Source organism: Carex rostrata, chromosome 31, assembly GCF_964058835.1.
Source record: "Carex rostrata chromosome 31, lpCarRost1.2, whole genome shotgun sequence".
NCBI classification, from domain to species: domain Eukaryota; kingdom Viridiplantae; phylum Streptophyta; class Magnoliopsida; order Poales; family Cyperaceae; genus Carex; species Carex rostrata.
Window position 1 is genome coordinate 328,254 of NC_135948.1, and position 14,415 is coordinate 342,668.

The window sequence follows — 14,415 nt, forward strand, 5'->3', positions numbered from 1 at the left end:
TTTATGATAATGAATAAAATGAATTAGTATCATTCGTTTGTCTATTCCAAATCTTTTCTCTTTTCTATATACATAAATTTCAGAGTAATGTTTTCTTGCTGTTTATGAAACACAGGGTCCCTCAAAACGCAGATGGTCATACATGATACCACTAAACATAAAGCCTCCAAATGACTGTGTAATATAAATGGTATTCTCCCCTTGAATTAGCAATTTTCCATTTATCGGAACTTCATAATTCCACTGAAATCCATGAATTCCATGCCGTGCAATTGCATTCCCATCACCAAATTGGTATGTTTTTAAATGTGCTTCTCCATTGGGATCATTCACTCGAACCTAAAATCAAATAACGTCAGGTGATCAGATAAGAGTGGTGCATCTACCAATCAAATTAATACATGGCAGGTACAATGACCGATCGATGTATGGTACTTGCTAGTATGAAAATATTGAGTTGATGATAAGAGAAAATAACCTCAAGTCTTGACATATGAGCTGTTGCAAGAGCCAGACGTAACATATAAGAACTATTTTGTTGTATGTTTGTGAGGGAGAACTTGATCTGCCATGTTGTTGCGTGATATTCATTTCCAACTTTCCTATATAAGAGGGGAAACACACCATAAATATTACACAAGTTTTGCCTAGTAAACTAGATTTGAAGATTATTACACACTAAAAATCAAAGAAGCACAACTAATAACAATGTTTTTGTGAAATGTCGCCAATGGAAATTGTATAGGAAACTTTTCTACATAGTATGAAGATTATATATAATATATATACAAAGCAGGTTAATGCTTGATGATACCTTGTTACTTGGGCAAAAAACCAATCTTTTCTATAATCACTGGTACCAACATTATATACCAGGTCTTCTTTTGGGTACAAGTCTGTGTACCTCTCCCAGAGACCATACTGTCTGTACCTGAGATATTTGAAAGAAAAAAAGAAAAAAGAAACATGATTTTTTTCTTAAGAAGGGATAAAAGAATAGAGAAAAAAATGAATCACATATTGTTGAAAGGGGAAAACAATTGATAGCCTTGCAGATAAAACTTTTAAGGTGCCTTTTACACATTTCAAAATTCCTACTTCCTCGAGAAGTTCAGAAGTATAAAAGCACATCTTATTAAATAAAAAAGGTATTTTGTTCAAAGAATAAAAGTTGTGTATTTATCCCTTTTTTTCAGAATGTAACTCAGAAGTTTCAAATAAGTGGCAACTAACTTTTCAAAATTTATATAAAGATTGTTGATATCTTTGTTTGTGTCTGGAATGAAGAACTCAGCTGCACTTCTATCAGGGACTCCAATCTCCCATAAAGTGGGTCCTGCTCTTGGAGGACTGAATGTTAGCTCGCCAAAATCAAATTTTGAACCTATTTGCATAAAGTGTCCAATTAGTGGCGGAAAATAAATAAAAAACACTTCAAAATTACAAGTATTATTTGTAGTCCATGTAAATGCTAGTAGAGTCTGAAGAGAACCAAATAATTAGGTTCACTTTTGGTTTTGTGAATGGTAAGTTTATATATATATATATGTATGGAAAATGGTACGTATATTTATATTGTTATTTGGAGACTCAAGATTTGAAATAATAAGCAAATGCAAATCAAAAAATTTACCGGCAGAGATGGATATTGTAACATTATGCATGAAATCACCAACAAATCCTGGGGCCCAAGCATATAAGTTGTAATTTCCTGGTATTATGTTGTCTATGGTGAAATAGCCCTTTGCGTCAGTTCTCGTCCAAAATTGGTAGCCCTAATCATGAAAAAATTGAAATGAAATCTTGATGTCCATGAGGAATTGAAAGGAATATGTAGGGAAAATTATGACATAGAAAATTGATATAAACAAATGTAACAATAAATAATCTAAACAGAAATAAGGATCAGTGCCAATATGTGGGGAGGAAAATCTCTGCTTTAAATCTCGCTTAATGAAATCTAGTTTCATTTTTGTTTACTTTTATATTTTGTTTTGTTTTTCAGTAGCATATTATACTAATAATGCTAATAATAATAGTAATAATAATGATATTATGATGATGGTCCTATTAATAATGGTACAATAGTAAATTATTTGGTGACAAATTATGGCATATATTACCTTGCATTCTGCTTGCCAAGATCCAGGTTGGCCAGGTAACGCCAATCCCACATAAGGAAAATCAGTCGGCGTACTTGTTTTATTGTACCTGTTGAGATTTATGTATGTTTTCAGTATTTTGGGTTTTGTAGGGTCCTTTTGGTAAAAATGATTATATAATAGTTTAGAGACTTGAATGAAAGATGTAACACCCTATACAGGCTTGTATGAGAACAAAGAAAGAAATATAATTCATTTTTCCTAAAAAATCACAGTACCTATTATTGATGTAACAGAAACTTTGTTTGTCACTGATATTGACATAATTACAGAAATCCTTGGTGCATAATTACATAATCAAGTACAGTACAAACAATTTTGAATATCACAGTAAGGTGAATGAATTCGTTCTAACAAGTTATTCAATTTAAATATCTTCCAACTACATTGTTTTTTGTTTGGATAAGATAAATAATTTACCAGTCATAAACAAACAATCTTCCAGTGATCGTGCCCCTTTGATTCTGTTTTAAGAAATCCTCTGAAGCAGGAAAGTTATAAGGCCAATTCTGGACCTCCTTTTGCATCTGTTAAATATATAGTAATTTCATTCATCAGTAATTTTGTAAGTTTTACCTTTATATAATAATAATTCAAATTTGTATTACAAAAAAGCAACCTGTGCTTTGGCATCCTGCCATAGAAGATCACGTGAACTACCAGTATGATTTTGATTTGAATTTGAATTTAAGTAGACAAAAATAGGACCCAATGTTTTCTTCCAATACTCTCCATCTTGGAGACTAAAGTGTATATCTCTACCAACGTAGTGATCTCCTATAAACATCTGTAAATACAAATTCATTTGTATGACACGGTCAAAAGAATTGTCTTACAGTTATAGATTATGCAGATATCATTCTAGAATTTTGAATATATTGTCTGTTTGTTTTTTGTCTTCTGTTTCCACTATTCTTAAATTGTTTCACCAACTGTCTTTTTCCCATCTAATTTTTTAACTGGCCCTCAATTGTTTCATCTGATATTTTATAATGCTAGTTTGGCACTGTACTGGTTCTGTACCATAGACCTACATGGAGTTGAAATTGAAAGTTTCAATCAACTAGTACAAGACTCGAGTGAATTTGCTCACCGCAAGAGAAGTAGGACCTGTATGGGAGGTCAGATCCTGCTTGAGCGGCCCGCCGGTTTTGAACTCGTTGCTAGGTGTTATGACCCAGAAACCGGTTGATGGATTGTCGCTGATCCATCCATGAACTTGGTTATCCTTGTTATCTAGTGAATACTGGTACTTGTCATCCACCTACCAGATCCGAATTTAAAATCAAATAACAAATACATAATATGCCTATGTCATTATGTTACTTTGGCAGATAGTTGCTTGATAATTATTAATAATAAATTACCTCTCCTTTTAATTCTCGGAAACTTGGGTTAACAAGCAGCATGGCCTCTTTGTAAGCCAATTTCTCAGCCCTAGGTGGTTCTCTGTCTCTTGCAGATGGCATTTCCTTCTGCTTATTATCAGATATTGCCATGTAGTGAAATCTGGTATAACCAATATTTACAACTTAGGTTAATCTTGAGAATACTGTTGCATAGTACTTGTTATTATTTGCATATATACCCTCCAAGGATATACATATTTCGAATAATATCAGTTATTTTCCACATTGTGCTGGTAGCTAGTACACATGTTAGTTAGATATAACAAATTCGATCTATGTCATTGGTAAATTTTACCTATTGCCATTAAGCTTGAAGGCGACCCTGGCCTCAGAAATATCGAAACCTGACCAACCATTCTCATGCTCCATTATGGAATATGTGTAAAATCCCGAAACCCCACGCAGCATAATGTACCTAGAATGTATCAAAGCATATTACTTTTACACAAAAGCCCGGGAGAGACTAATAAAAGTACAGGTAATTATTAAATGATTGCACATCCTTCGCATTTTCAGTTATAATTGTAGTAACAACAAAGGATTCAGAATACCTGGTTAAATTATCAGATAAAACAATTGCATCTATACCAATTTATGAAAAGAAAAGGGAACAAAGTGCAAAATAACAGAGAATAAAGTTAACCTGATATCGGTATTGAGGTGAGCTAACTTATTTTGAAGGGATGCATCCCAGTGTCTGTTGAAGGAGATCTCTACCTGCTCATCTGTTTCCACTATTGCCTTAAAATCGGTTCCTTCTAACCTAATCACCACGACAATAACTAATATTCATTAGCTTCTATGTTTAATTATAGTTTAATAAAATAAAATTGGATGAGTTATTCTTCACCAAAAAGAAAAAATATTTTGTATTTGGATTCTGACATGTTAGAAACCTAATTGGTTAACATTATTGAGGCAATGATCATTTTTTGGGCATGAGATAGAGTCATATATAGCCATTCAACTCATGTCAAAAATACTTACATGTCCATGCCAGCATCATTTTTGGATCCCGGATAGTTCCAATCCACATCCCAATACCTAACATATTCATTTAAATTCACCATTAGCTCTTCATGACATTTCAGCACTAATTTGAATTAACATTTTAACCTTTAATTGCTGTCCTCCTCCACTCCCCCCTCACTTTTTTTCTGGTATAATTGTATTTTCTCATAATTTAATCTGAAATATAAAATTATAAAGACAGAATCGACAGTCGTCTCTACATCCCATCTTCCACACAAAATGAAAGAATCAAGAACACTGAAATTAACAAGACATAGTTTAAGTAGATAGTAAATGCGCGTACCCTCCTAGGTTGCTCTCGCTGTGAGGGTAATCCAACAGATTATCTATTCCATTGTACTTGATGGCGATCATACGGCCTTGGGGCTTCGAAAAGGTTACTTGAAGGATGCCGTTATCCATCACCACCTAAAAATAGCATCAATCTTAAAGGTGACTTGAAGGTTCAAAACCTATTCAACTATACCATATCATGATGTACATGCATTATTTTGGGTTATGATGGTATATGACCAATATAAATTTATAAAGTCAATTTCCAGAAAGCTGTCAAAGTTTAATTAGTGGATAGCTCACGACATTAAATTGAAAGACGATAGCAAAAAAAAAAAATTATAATTATCAATATTATTAAGAAGATATAACTCTAAATTAAAAGAGACTTGGTGGTGCATAATTAAGTACCTGCCAAATAAAACAAATTTGATTTGCTATACATCTATATATATATATGTGCGCACCTGCGCAAGTGCATGTGTATGGAACATATATAGTTAGTTTCAATGCGATCAAATATTCAGCACCTAACCATTGCACCTTCTAAATTACAACATCAGTTAATGAAATGTTGAGACCTACTACATATATATTGCAAAAGCATTTCTTCTAGTTATTTTGGGAATTAAATAATTGGTTAATATATATGAACTCAGAAACAAATAACAAATAAATAGTAACATATATACCTGGCTATCTTCTACATGCAAAGTAACTCCTTCCGACCGCATCTGCGTTTCAGAGCTCATTGCAGTAGCAATGAAAATGCAGAGTACAGAAAAAAATAGCATAGGAACCTGATAGCCTTTTAACAACATCCCCATACTTGTCTATTTTATTTTTTCTTGTGAGGAGTACTAGTATCGATCGAGTATATAAAAACGCCAATTGAATGGTTGTTCAGTAGCAAACAACCTTCCAGCTAAGCCGCAATTTGAATCAGCTCAATTCCTTTGTCAGTTAATTTCTCTGACTTTATGCAAGCTTTGTTTGTTAGATCGCTCTAGCTTTAACTACTTGCACAACTTTGACAGTTTAATTTAGTGACCAAACTTCCACTTGTGGCCGTTTTCTTCTGCAAATAGATAACTATTTCCATGTCAAATTAACTTCTTTCAATGTTTGCACTTTGCACTTTAATTTCTATGATAGTCAACTGAAGAAGGAAATAATTTTGGCAAAATATATGATCTACAGTGTATTTAATATGCGTGCCACAATCATATATATTACTTAGTTAATGTTAAATATGTAAATAAAATTATATGGGTGTTAAATTTTTTTTTTTTTTTTTTTTTAAAAAGGAAGAGAGAGAGAAGAGACGTGTCCCATTTAATTATCATGTTACGTGACAGATACATATACCATGCGTCCATGCATGCCCATACGTAATAACGTAATACTGTAACAGATATATATACAATTTCAAGTTTCAAAAGGAAAAGGAAAAGGAAAAGGAAAAGGAACAAGGAACAAGGCCTTCAACATTTTAAACTGGGCCGCCTAACAAGTAACAAAGCTTAGACTTTTTAACATGTATTTGGTCTCCGCATCAAAATTTCCTGGGCTTGTATTAAAATCAACATAATCGCCTAATTAATCCATATTTTGACCAACTCTCTTTTTCTTTCTCGGTCCTTATAAATAAAATTAATCAAATACTTACGAATCAGAATACGGATGTGTGCATTTATATTTATATATAATAATAATAATTTCATAATATCACATCTTTTGTTAATTGGAAAAATGCTAATATGCTACGCCAAGCATAGAGGGCCTTCGTGCAACGGCTCAATATGTGAGTTTTTAAAATCCTAATGGTCGATCCGAAATATTCAACATGATCTTCATATGAATATGTACTTGCAAACCAAATTTTACATTTTTCAGAACTTTTTTACTATTTTTTTAGATAAGTAGAAAATCACTTGATCTAAAAATAATTCTGTACCATTCAGATCAAGTAATTTTGTACTTATCTAAAAAAATGGTAAAAAAATTCTAAAAATTGTAAAATTTGGTTTGCAAGTACATATTCATATGGAGATCATATTGAACGGTACGGATCGACCGTTAGGATTTTGAAAACTCAAATATTGAGCCGTTGCACGGAGGCCCTCTATGCTACGTGTAGCACCGTAGCCAACTCCTGTTAATTGATTTGTTATAATTGCATACCTTAAACCACAGTGGAAGACACCGTAGCCAACTCTTTTCTTGTTTTCTCTTTAACATATGCAAAGATAGTATCATAGAAATGATTTATTTCTGTGCTATATATAAGGAATAAAAAAAGCTTCTATCCAACAGAAAAATCTTTTGCATTGTATAGTTATATATCCGTAGGCGGAGATTTATCAAAAATGAGGTTACAAAGGAGAGGTATTGGAGTAAAATGAAAAAAAAAAAAGAAAAAAAAAAAAAGGGAAGTTAAGATTTTTGTACGTGCATCTCCTTGTTCGGTTCGTTGTTAATTTTGTTTCCGCTTTTTTTGGATGCACCGTATAATTCGGAAGATATACCTGAATATATTGTTTGAAAGTTAGAAGGGGTTAGTTTGTTACATCGATGAACCAAATTTATTTTGTACCTTATGTTGCAGGGGTGAGGAATCTAATGCAATTAATTAATAAGGACGCGGGGATACACTACTGTATAACATATAATGAAAATTCCACATATAACACTATAATGTTTTATAAATACATACATACATACATGAGTGCACATAGACCCATACACAAACAGACACACACACACACACACAATTCTTTGGTAAACTTAATTTCAAAACGTACCATATAAACTTCAATTAACGAAGCTAAACAATTTAAACGAGCTATTGATGCGTTTACATGCAAAAACAATGATATATAAGTTAATTAATGTATTCATTTTATCTCATTTTTAGATTGTTTGAGTTATTAGACGCCAATTCAAGAGCAACAATAATATGTTTTATCCGTGAGAGTAAAAGTGCTTAACAAGGTGGATATAGTCTCATGGATACTTTCTGTCAATAATAACAATATATACCTTCGAAAATAGTAATTTATGTCGACTTACCCTTAGCAATAGTCATCTTTTGTAGCTAGCAATACAAAGAGAGAGAACGAGAGAGAGAGAGATCTTGGAGGTAGGGTTCTTTTATGACTCTTTTTAGTACCGGGGGTAGATGTCGGCCTTGGTGCTGGACAGCCAGGGTGACCGCTCTGGGACTCAAGATTCAAGGGGACCCCAAAAGAAAAAAAAATATTTTGCATATATTAAAAAAAATTAATATGTATATATTAAAAATAAATAAAATACTAGAGCTCAACTTTGAATATATAAATGGTCCAAACTTCTCTATAAATAGGTATGAATTATTGGCATATCAATAAAAAAATTATATATATCAGTATTGTAAATAATGGTATGTGCTTGTCGAACAGACGAGATACTGTTAAGCGATTAATCGGTATGCGGCCGATTAATCAGAATTATGCGAATAATTTTGTATGTTTATTAAAAATATGTGTATATATTCATAATTTATTTAACTCATCAAACTTATCAAATAAATTTAATTTAACTTAGTTCTATAATTATAACATGACAATACACTTAACAATACACACGCACTTTACATGTGTAAGTAACACATTTATTTAATGAAAAATTAAATTCAAGAATTAAGCATTTTCAAATGCTAATAATGTATTATTTGAAAGAAACATTCCAACATAAAATCACTAAATTTAGTTTGTAATAACAACTTAATTTAATATATGAACATAATGTAATAATTGAAAAAATTATATCAGTAATTAAAAAAAATTGTATATAAATAATAGAGGAATTAATCAATTAATTTAAAATAAGTAAGCAGAAAAAACTTATATAAAAAAATTGGATGTATAGCCAAGCACAAATAAAACTGTAATACATGATTTATGAAACTTATTATCACATAGTCACAGAAAAAAAAACAATGTAAAAATAAATAATCACTAGAATAAGCGAAAATAAATGGAAATAAATTGACGATCAAATAAGAATTAATGGAATAATTGGGAATAATCGAGAATAATAGGCTGATTAATCGGAAAAATTCACTAATAGACCTCTGATAAGTGTATTCATAACTGTTTGACCATCATTAATGATTAAACAGGCATATAATCGGTCATTAAGACCATTTTTACAGCACTAGTATATATAAAGAGCTCAATTTTTTCTTCCGCCCCGGACCCCAAAATCTTTAGGACCAGCTGTGGGTAGATCTAAGCTTAGTCAAGGGTGGTTAAGCCACCCCTATGGTTTTAAAATATTGATTATCTATATTAAAATTTAATAGATTTTATTTTTGTAAAACTTTTATATAGTCCAGTCTCCCTTATAAAATAACAAATATTTTACTTATAGTCTAGTAATTAGAGTTCTATTTTATGATGGTAAGGATTTGAGTTCAATTCCCACCAACCACATAATAGCTCTTCATAAGGCCACATTTGTTTTATGAGATCCGATGGCTACCTTGGTACGTTGAAATTTGTATTTATGGTAAATAGAAAAAAAAAAAACTAACAATGGGAAAGGATATGGGAAAATTTTTAAAAATAAGGACCATATCATACAAAGATCTTTGTGTGAAAAAAAAAACTTATGTGACACAATACCATACGGAGGCCCCATTTTTTTTATTTTTTTATTTTAGAAAAATGTATGCCAATATCAACATAAAAATCTGAAAAAAAAATGAGGCGCTATTTAAAAACTTTAATTTTAACTTTTAATTTAATTTTTGCTCAATTTTTGTTTGATATCTTGACTCTATTGTTTCTAAAAAAAATAGAAATTGTTTTCATTACAAATAGAGTGTTATATATGCTATTTTTATTCCACTTATTGTGCAATGAACCCTTTATATTGATTTTGTATGAACAAAATAATATTTAATCTATCTTTAAAAAAAATCAGTGTTCTCAAATTTTTTTTGCAATGTAATAAGAATGAAATATTTATTAAAATAATCTACTTGGTTTAATTTGCAATAAAAACCAAAAGATTATGAAGGCGGGCACAAAAGTATATCAAATATCGGTCTTGAAAATTTCTAGCAAAAAAACGAGCATTATGGAGACAATTTGTACCCAATACAACAAAGGATATATCTAAATAGAGGAGGGATCCAATTACATATTTTTTTGGTGATATCGAATTACACTTTCGATTTTTAAAGTTTTCAAAGTTCAAATAGTCGATCCAAACCATTCAATATAATGGATATATTAAAATGTGCTTGCAGATCAAATTTTACATTTTTTTGAATTTTTTTACTATTTGTTAAGTATTTAACAAATCGCTATATTTAGACCATTGAATTTTGCACCCATCTTAATAAGTAATAAAAAATTCAAAAAAAATATAAAATTTGATTTACAAACACATTTTAATATATCTATCATGTTGAACAGTTTGAATCGACTATTTAAACTTTGAAAATATAGAGTGTAATTCAGTGTCACCAAAAAAAAATATAATTGGATCCCTCATCTAAATATTCAACTTCTCCTAGATTAAAATTTGCAGAATATCAAAATATAAAGGGTATAATTGAACGATTCCTGAGAAAAGCGCCTCCCACCTTTTTGCCGAACAAAGTATATAGAATTATTACTACTGATCTAGAGTATTAATTATATCCGAGTCGGGTATACCCTACCCTGCCCGTCCGTGCCCGCTACCGGGGGTACCCGTGCCCGTGCCCGAACTCGGGTATAGGTTGGGTAAACAGGTATGCGGGTAGGGGCAAAAACTGGACCGGATCCTGTTTTTTTGGCAAATACTCGACCCTACCCGGACCGCCCATACCCGTACCCGACCTTACCCGTACCCGACCTTACCCGTACCCGACTTTACCCTACCCGGGTACCCGTCTACCCTTACCCATACCCGTACCCTTATATCCGACCCACTTTAATTCAAATTCAAACCCAAAATTTGATTTTTTTTTCCCCACCCGGTTCAAAAAAAAAAAAAAAAAATACAGAAAAAAGAAAAAACAGAAAAAAAAAACAGAAAAAAAAAGAAAAAGAAAAAAAAACCGGACCGGACCGCCCTGCCCCTCAAGAGTACAACGGGCATGGGTATAGGACGGGCAGGGCACGGTTTTTGAAAAAAATATCCGAGATACCCGGTCCGAGATACCCGTCTACCCGTGATACCCGTGCCCGACCAATACCCTTGCCCCTGCCCGGATATACCCGGCCTGCCCGTGCCCTACCCGACTTTAATCCACTAGACTGATCTCATGTGGCTATGAATATTTCCAAATATGTTGTGAGTGCTTTTCGTAAGTTAATCTTTGATAAAAATGCATGCTGGACATAACAATTCCGATTACAACTGCGGTTCTCCAGAAAGAAAATAACAAAAAACTAGAAATTTGCTTTAGCCTCAAATTTTGAATTTAGATACGGATCGTCTGATTTAAATCCGTACGTATATTAAAGGATTTCTTGCATTATAGATGTGTGTCGGATTGGTATAAATTTTCTTTGAACACATATAGGAGATCAAGCACCGACTATTTAATATATATATATATATATATATATATATATATATATATATATATATTTTTTTTTTTTTTCAGATTTTGAACTTACAATATTTCACACGGAGAGCATTGTCTTTACTCACTAGATCAACGACTAGTTTAGTGGTCTGAATTTTAATTAGATGGTTCAAAATTAATGTCAAATAGCACGTTACTACAAAATATGCAGACTCATCCATATCTTATAGAAATTCAAATATAATATTAGATATTTTATCGTGTAGAATGAGATGTGCATCGTCTCTTTTAATCTAACACAAATTGTAAAGAAGACTTCCTCTAAATTCACAAATATTTATTTTAACTTGATTGAGAGCTGATTCAATCGTGCAATACTGAAAAAGTATGTCTCTTGTGCAATTCATTTATGATCTATATCGATCATTACAGTTAGAAAATCCTTTATTTATCTAGTTTACAGCTTACCAGAGACTGATTTTCCTCATCCACAGTTGAGCAGAAAACGGGATTTTTCTCATGATCATATGCCCAGCAGCAATAACAAGATAGAGTCCATTTTAAGGTTCTTTTTCGTACCCGCCACACGCTTGATAACATAGGCCGACAAATTAATATCAGATATAGAACAATTATGCGCATCGGAGCTATAATCAAATCATAGTCAAGAGTGGAGTCAGAGTCGAAATAAGGGTCAAACATAATCAATTATATAAAAAAAATTTGAAACTATGGGATTAATTGTATAAAAATTTATGCAAAGAAGGGGTCAATGTTGACATTTTGTGCTAAATTATATAGAAAAATAAGTATAATTACAATAAATTTAAAATTAAATGAATTGACCCTTATTGGATCTAAGTAAATCCGCCACTGAAAAAAAATATTACTTTACAAAGTGGCACAGTTACGGTATGGAATGACATGATACATGTGTCAGTTACGTGTCGTGACTCGCGTGTCTCGTGTTGTGACTATTCACGTGCTGTGACTAGGGATGACAGAAAAGTCCAATTGGTTTGACGGCCCGGTCTTACCCACCTGGACTGCCCTTTATCCGGTCGGCCCGACACTGTGATGGGCCAGGTAAGGGCGGGCCTAGAGACGAGCTAGGTCAGACATGAGCTTATGCCGAAGCCCGCAGGCAGCCCATGAACCTTTATGTTAAAAAAACAAGCAGACCAAGAGCTTTTATTTGTTATTAAACTATGAATTATTTTGTTGCTCCAGTAGCAAAATCACATTGTTGTTTGTTGTTAAACTATGAATTATTTTTTTCTTCTATTAGAAAAATCACATTATGAATTGTTTTGTTGTCTTGTACGGTCTATTTGATGTGGTTGAATATGGATGGATCAACAGGTATGGGCAGGTCAGGCAGGCCCATAAGCAAGGGCAGGCAAGGACAGACAGGCATGGGCTTGGGCTTGGGGGAAAGGCCCATGGGCGGGCCAGACATAGATTTTCAAGTCCATCAGATTGGGCAGGCAGGTGGGCTATCAGTTTTTAATAGGCAGGTCAGGCATGAGCTGAGCAAAATACCCGTGAGCTCGGTCCATTTCCATCCCTAGCCTTGACCATCTTTCAAAAATTTGGCACAGCATGTCACACAAAATATCTAGTCACGACACAGCATGGGAAGTGGTCACGCGAATTACATATAATTAGGACGATTATATTTTGATCAAATGGTGAATCTTGAATAAACCAACTTAAATAATTATAAAATAGTCACGTTTGGTCACTATATGTTTGGACACGGCATGACTCATGTGACATGACCACTTTTTAACATTTTGATCACGGCATGACACAGCACGTGAAAAATTAACTTAATCACAGCATAACACAGCATGAAACCAAAGTTATAACATATTAATTACGACACGGCACACAACACATTTTTTCCACTCCAATCATAGTAAAGAAATGACGCTGAAGATTAAACCTCAGCCAATACATCTTCCGATGATCAAGTCAGAATATGCATGCCGTAAGGAAAAGTAAACAAATAATTGATATTCTATTTACTTTTTATGTCTCTGTCTGTCGTATCTCTAATTTTAAATTTTCTAATAATAAAAATTATAAAATTTACATATCAAAATAAGACTAATTTACATTATTTTATCTGTATGAACATAAAAAAGTTATCGTTTTTGAGAATCAAATGAAATTTAAACTCATGCTTTTGAGAATTCAAGTTTAAGAATCATAATACTTAAAAAAATTCCAAATAGCAAACCATTATTTAAAAAAAATAAAGATCACAACATTTTAAACACATTCCAAATATGTAACCATTTTGTCACTTAGTACCAAAAATTTAATTCATTAATTTTCCGGCTCAACTGAATTCTATCATCTTTTCCACAATTTTAAAACTTTTCAAAAAAATTTCTTCACTTTAAATTAATTTTCAATTTTTCTCCACCATTTTTTATATATTATTAATCAATAATTCAAATTTTTTAACATAAATTAATTTCAAACACTTTTCTTTATTGCACAATTTTTGTAAAATTTCTTACATTTTTTATAGATTTTATTAAATGAACAAGTTAAAATCCGAAGAAAGAGTTAAATGTAACGCTGACGTCACGAAACAACATGTCACGATGTTGTCACAGTATAACTAGATGCGCATGCCAAGGTGTGATGTGTTATAAGCATGACATTTTCAGCACATTACATCACGTTAGTACGTCATACTGAAAAAGTATGCATGCCACCAAATTGTTCTTTAATCTAGGAGTCAAGGACTAGTGGTTCAAAGCAATTATGCACATGATCATGAGCCCAAGAGAAACTCATTCTACTGCTCGATCATAAGCAATTATCAGGACCTCGCCATCTACATCCTTTGATAATTAATTAATGTTCACTGCTACAGACCTTTTCACTATTAAATCTTTAATTCTCACAAAAATGTTTAACTAATTTTATTCTGTCTTCCTCAGGATCTTATTTT

At 32.3% G+C, this 14,415-nt stretch overlaps 1 protein-coding gene across 1 annotated transcript; it reads right to left on the reverse strand.

The window, feature by feature from the left end:
- LOC144547479 (uncharacterized) lies at positions 1 to 5,812 on the reverse strand. The gene is made up of 15 exons (XM_078296145.1): positions 5,569 to 5,812; positions 4,887 to 5,011; positions 4,559 to 4,615; positions 4,215 to 4,334; positions 3,867 to 3,986; positions 3,530 to 3,671; positions 3,256 to 3,426; positions 2,782 to 2,949; positions 2,583 to 2,689; positions 2,124 to 2,211; positions 1,634 to 1,775; positions 1,234 to 1,384; positions 815 to 931; positions 479 to 602; positions 1 to 339 (listed from the first exon to the last, which is right to left on the reverse strand). The coding sequence occupies exons 1-15, from the start codon at positions 5,701 to 5,703 to the stop codon at positions 103 to 105; spliced, it is 2,004 nt and encodes a 667-aa protein (XP_078152271.1). The 5' UTR covers positions 5,704 to 5,812; the 3' UTR covers positions 1 to 102.
- Between the last annotated feature and the right edge of the window lie 8,603 nt (positions 5,813 to 14,415).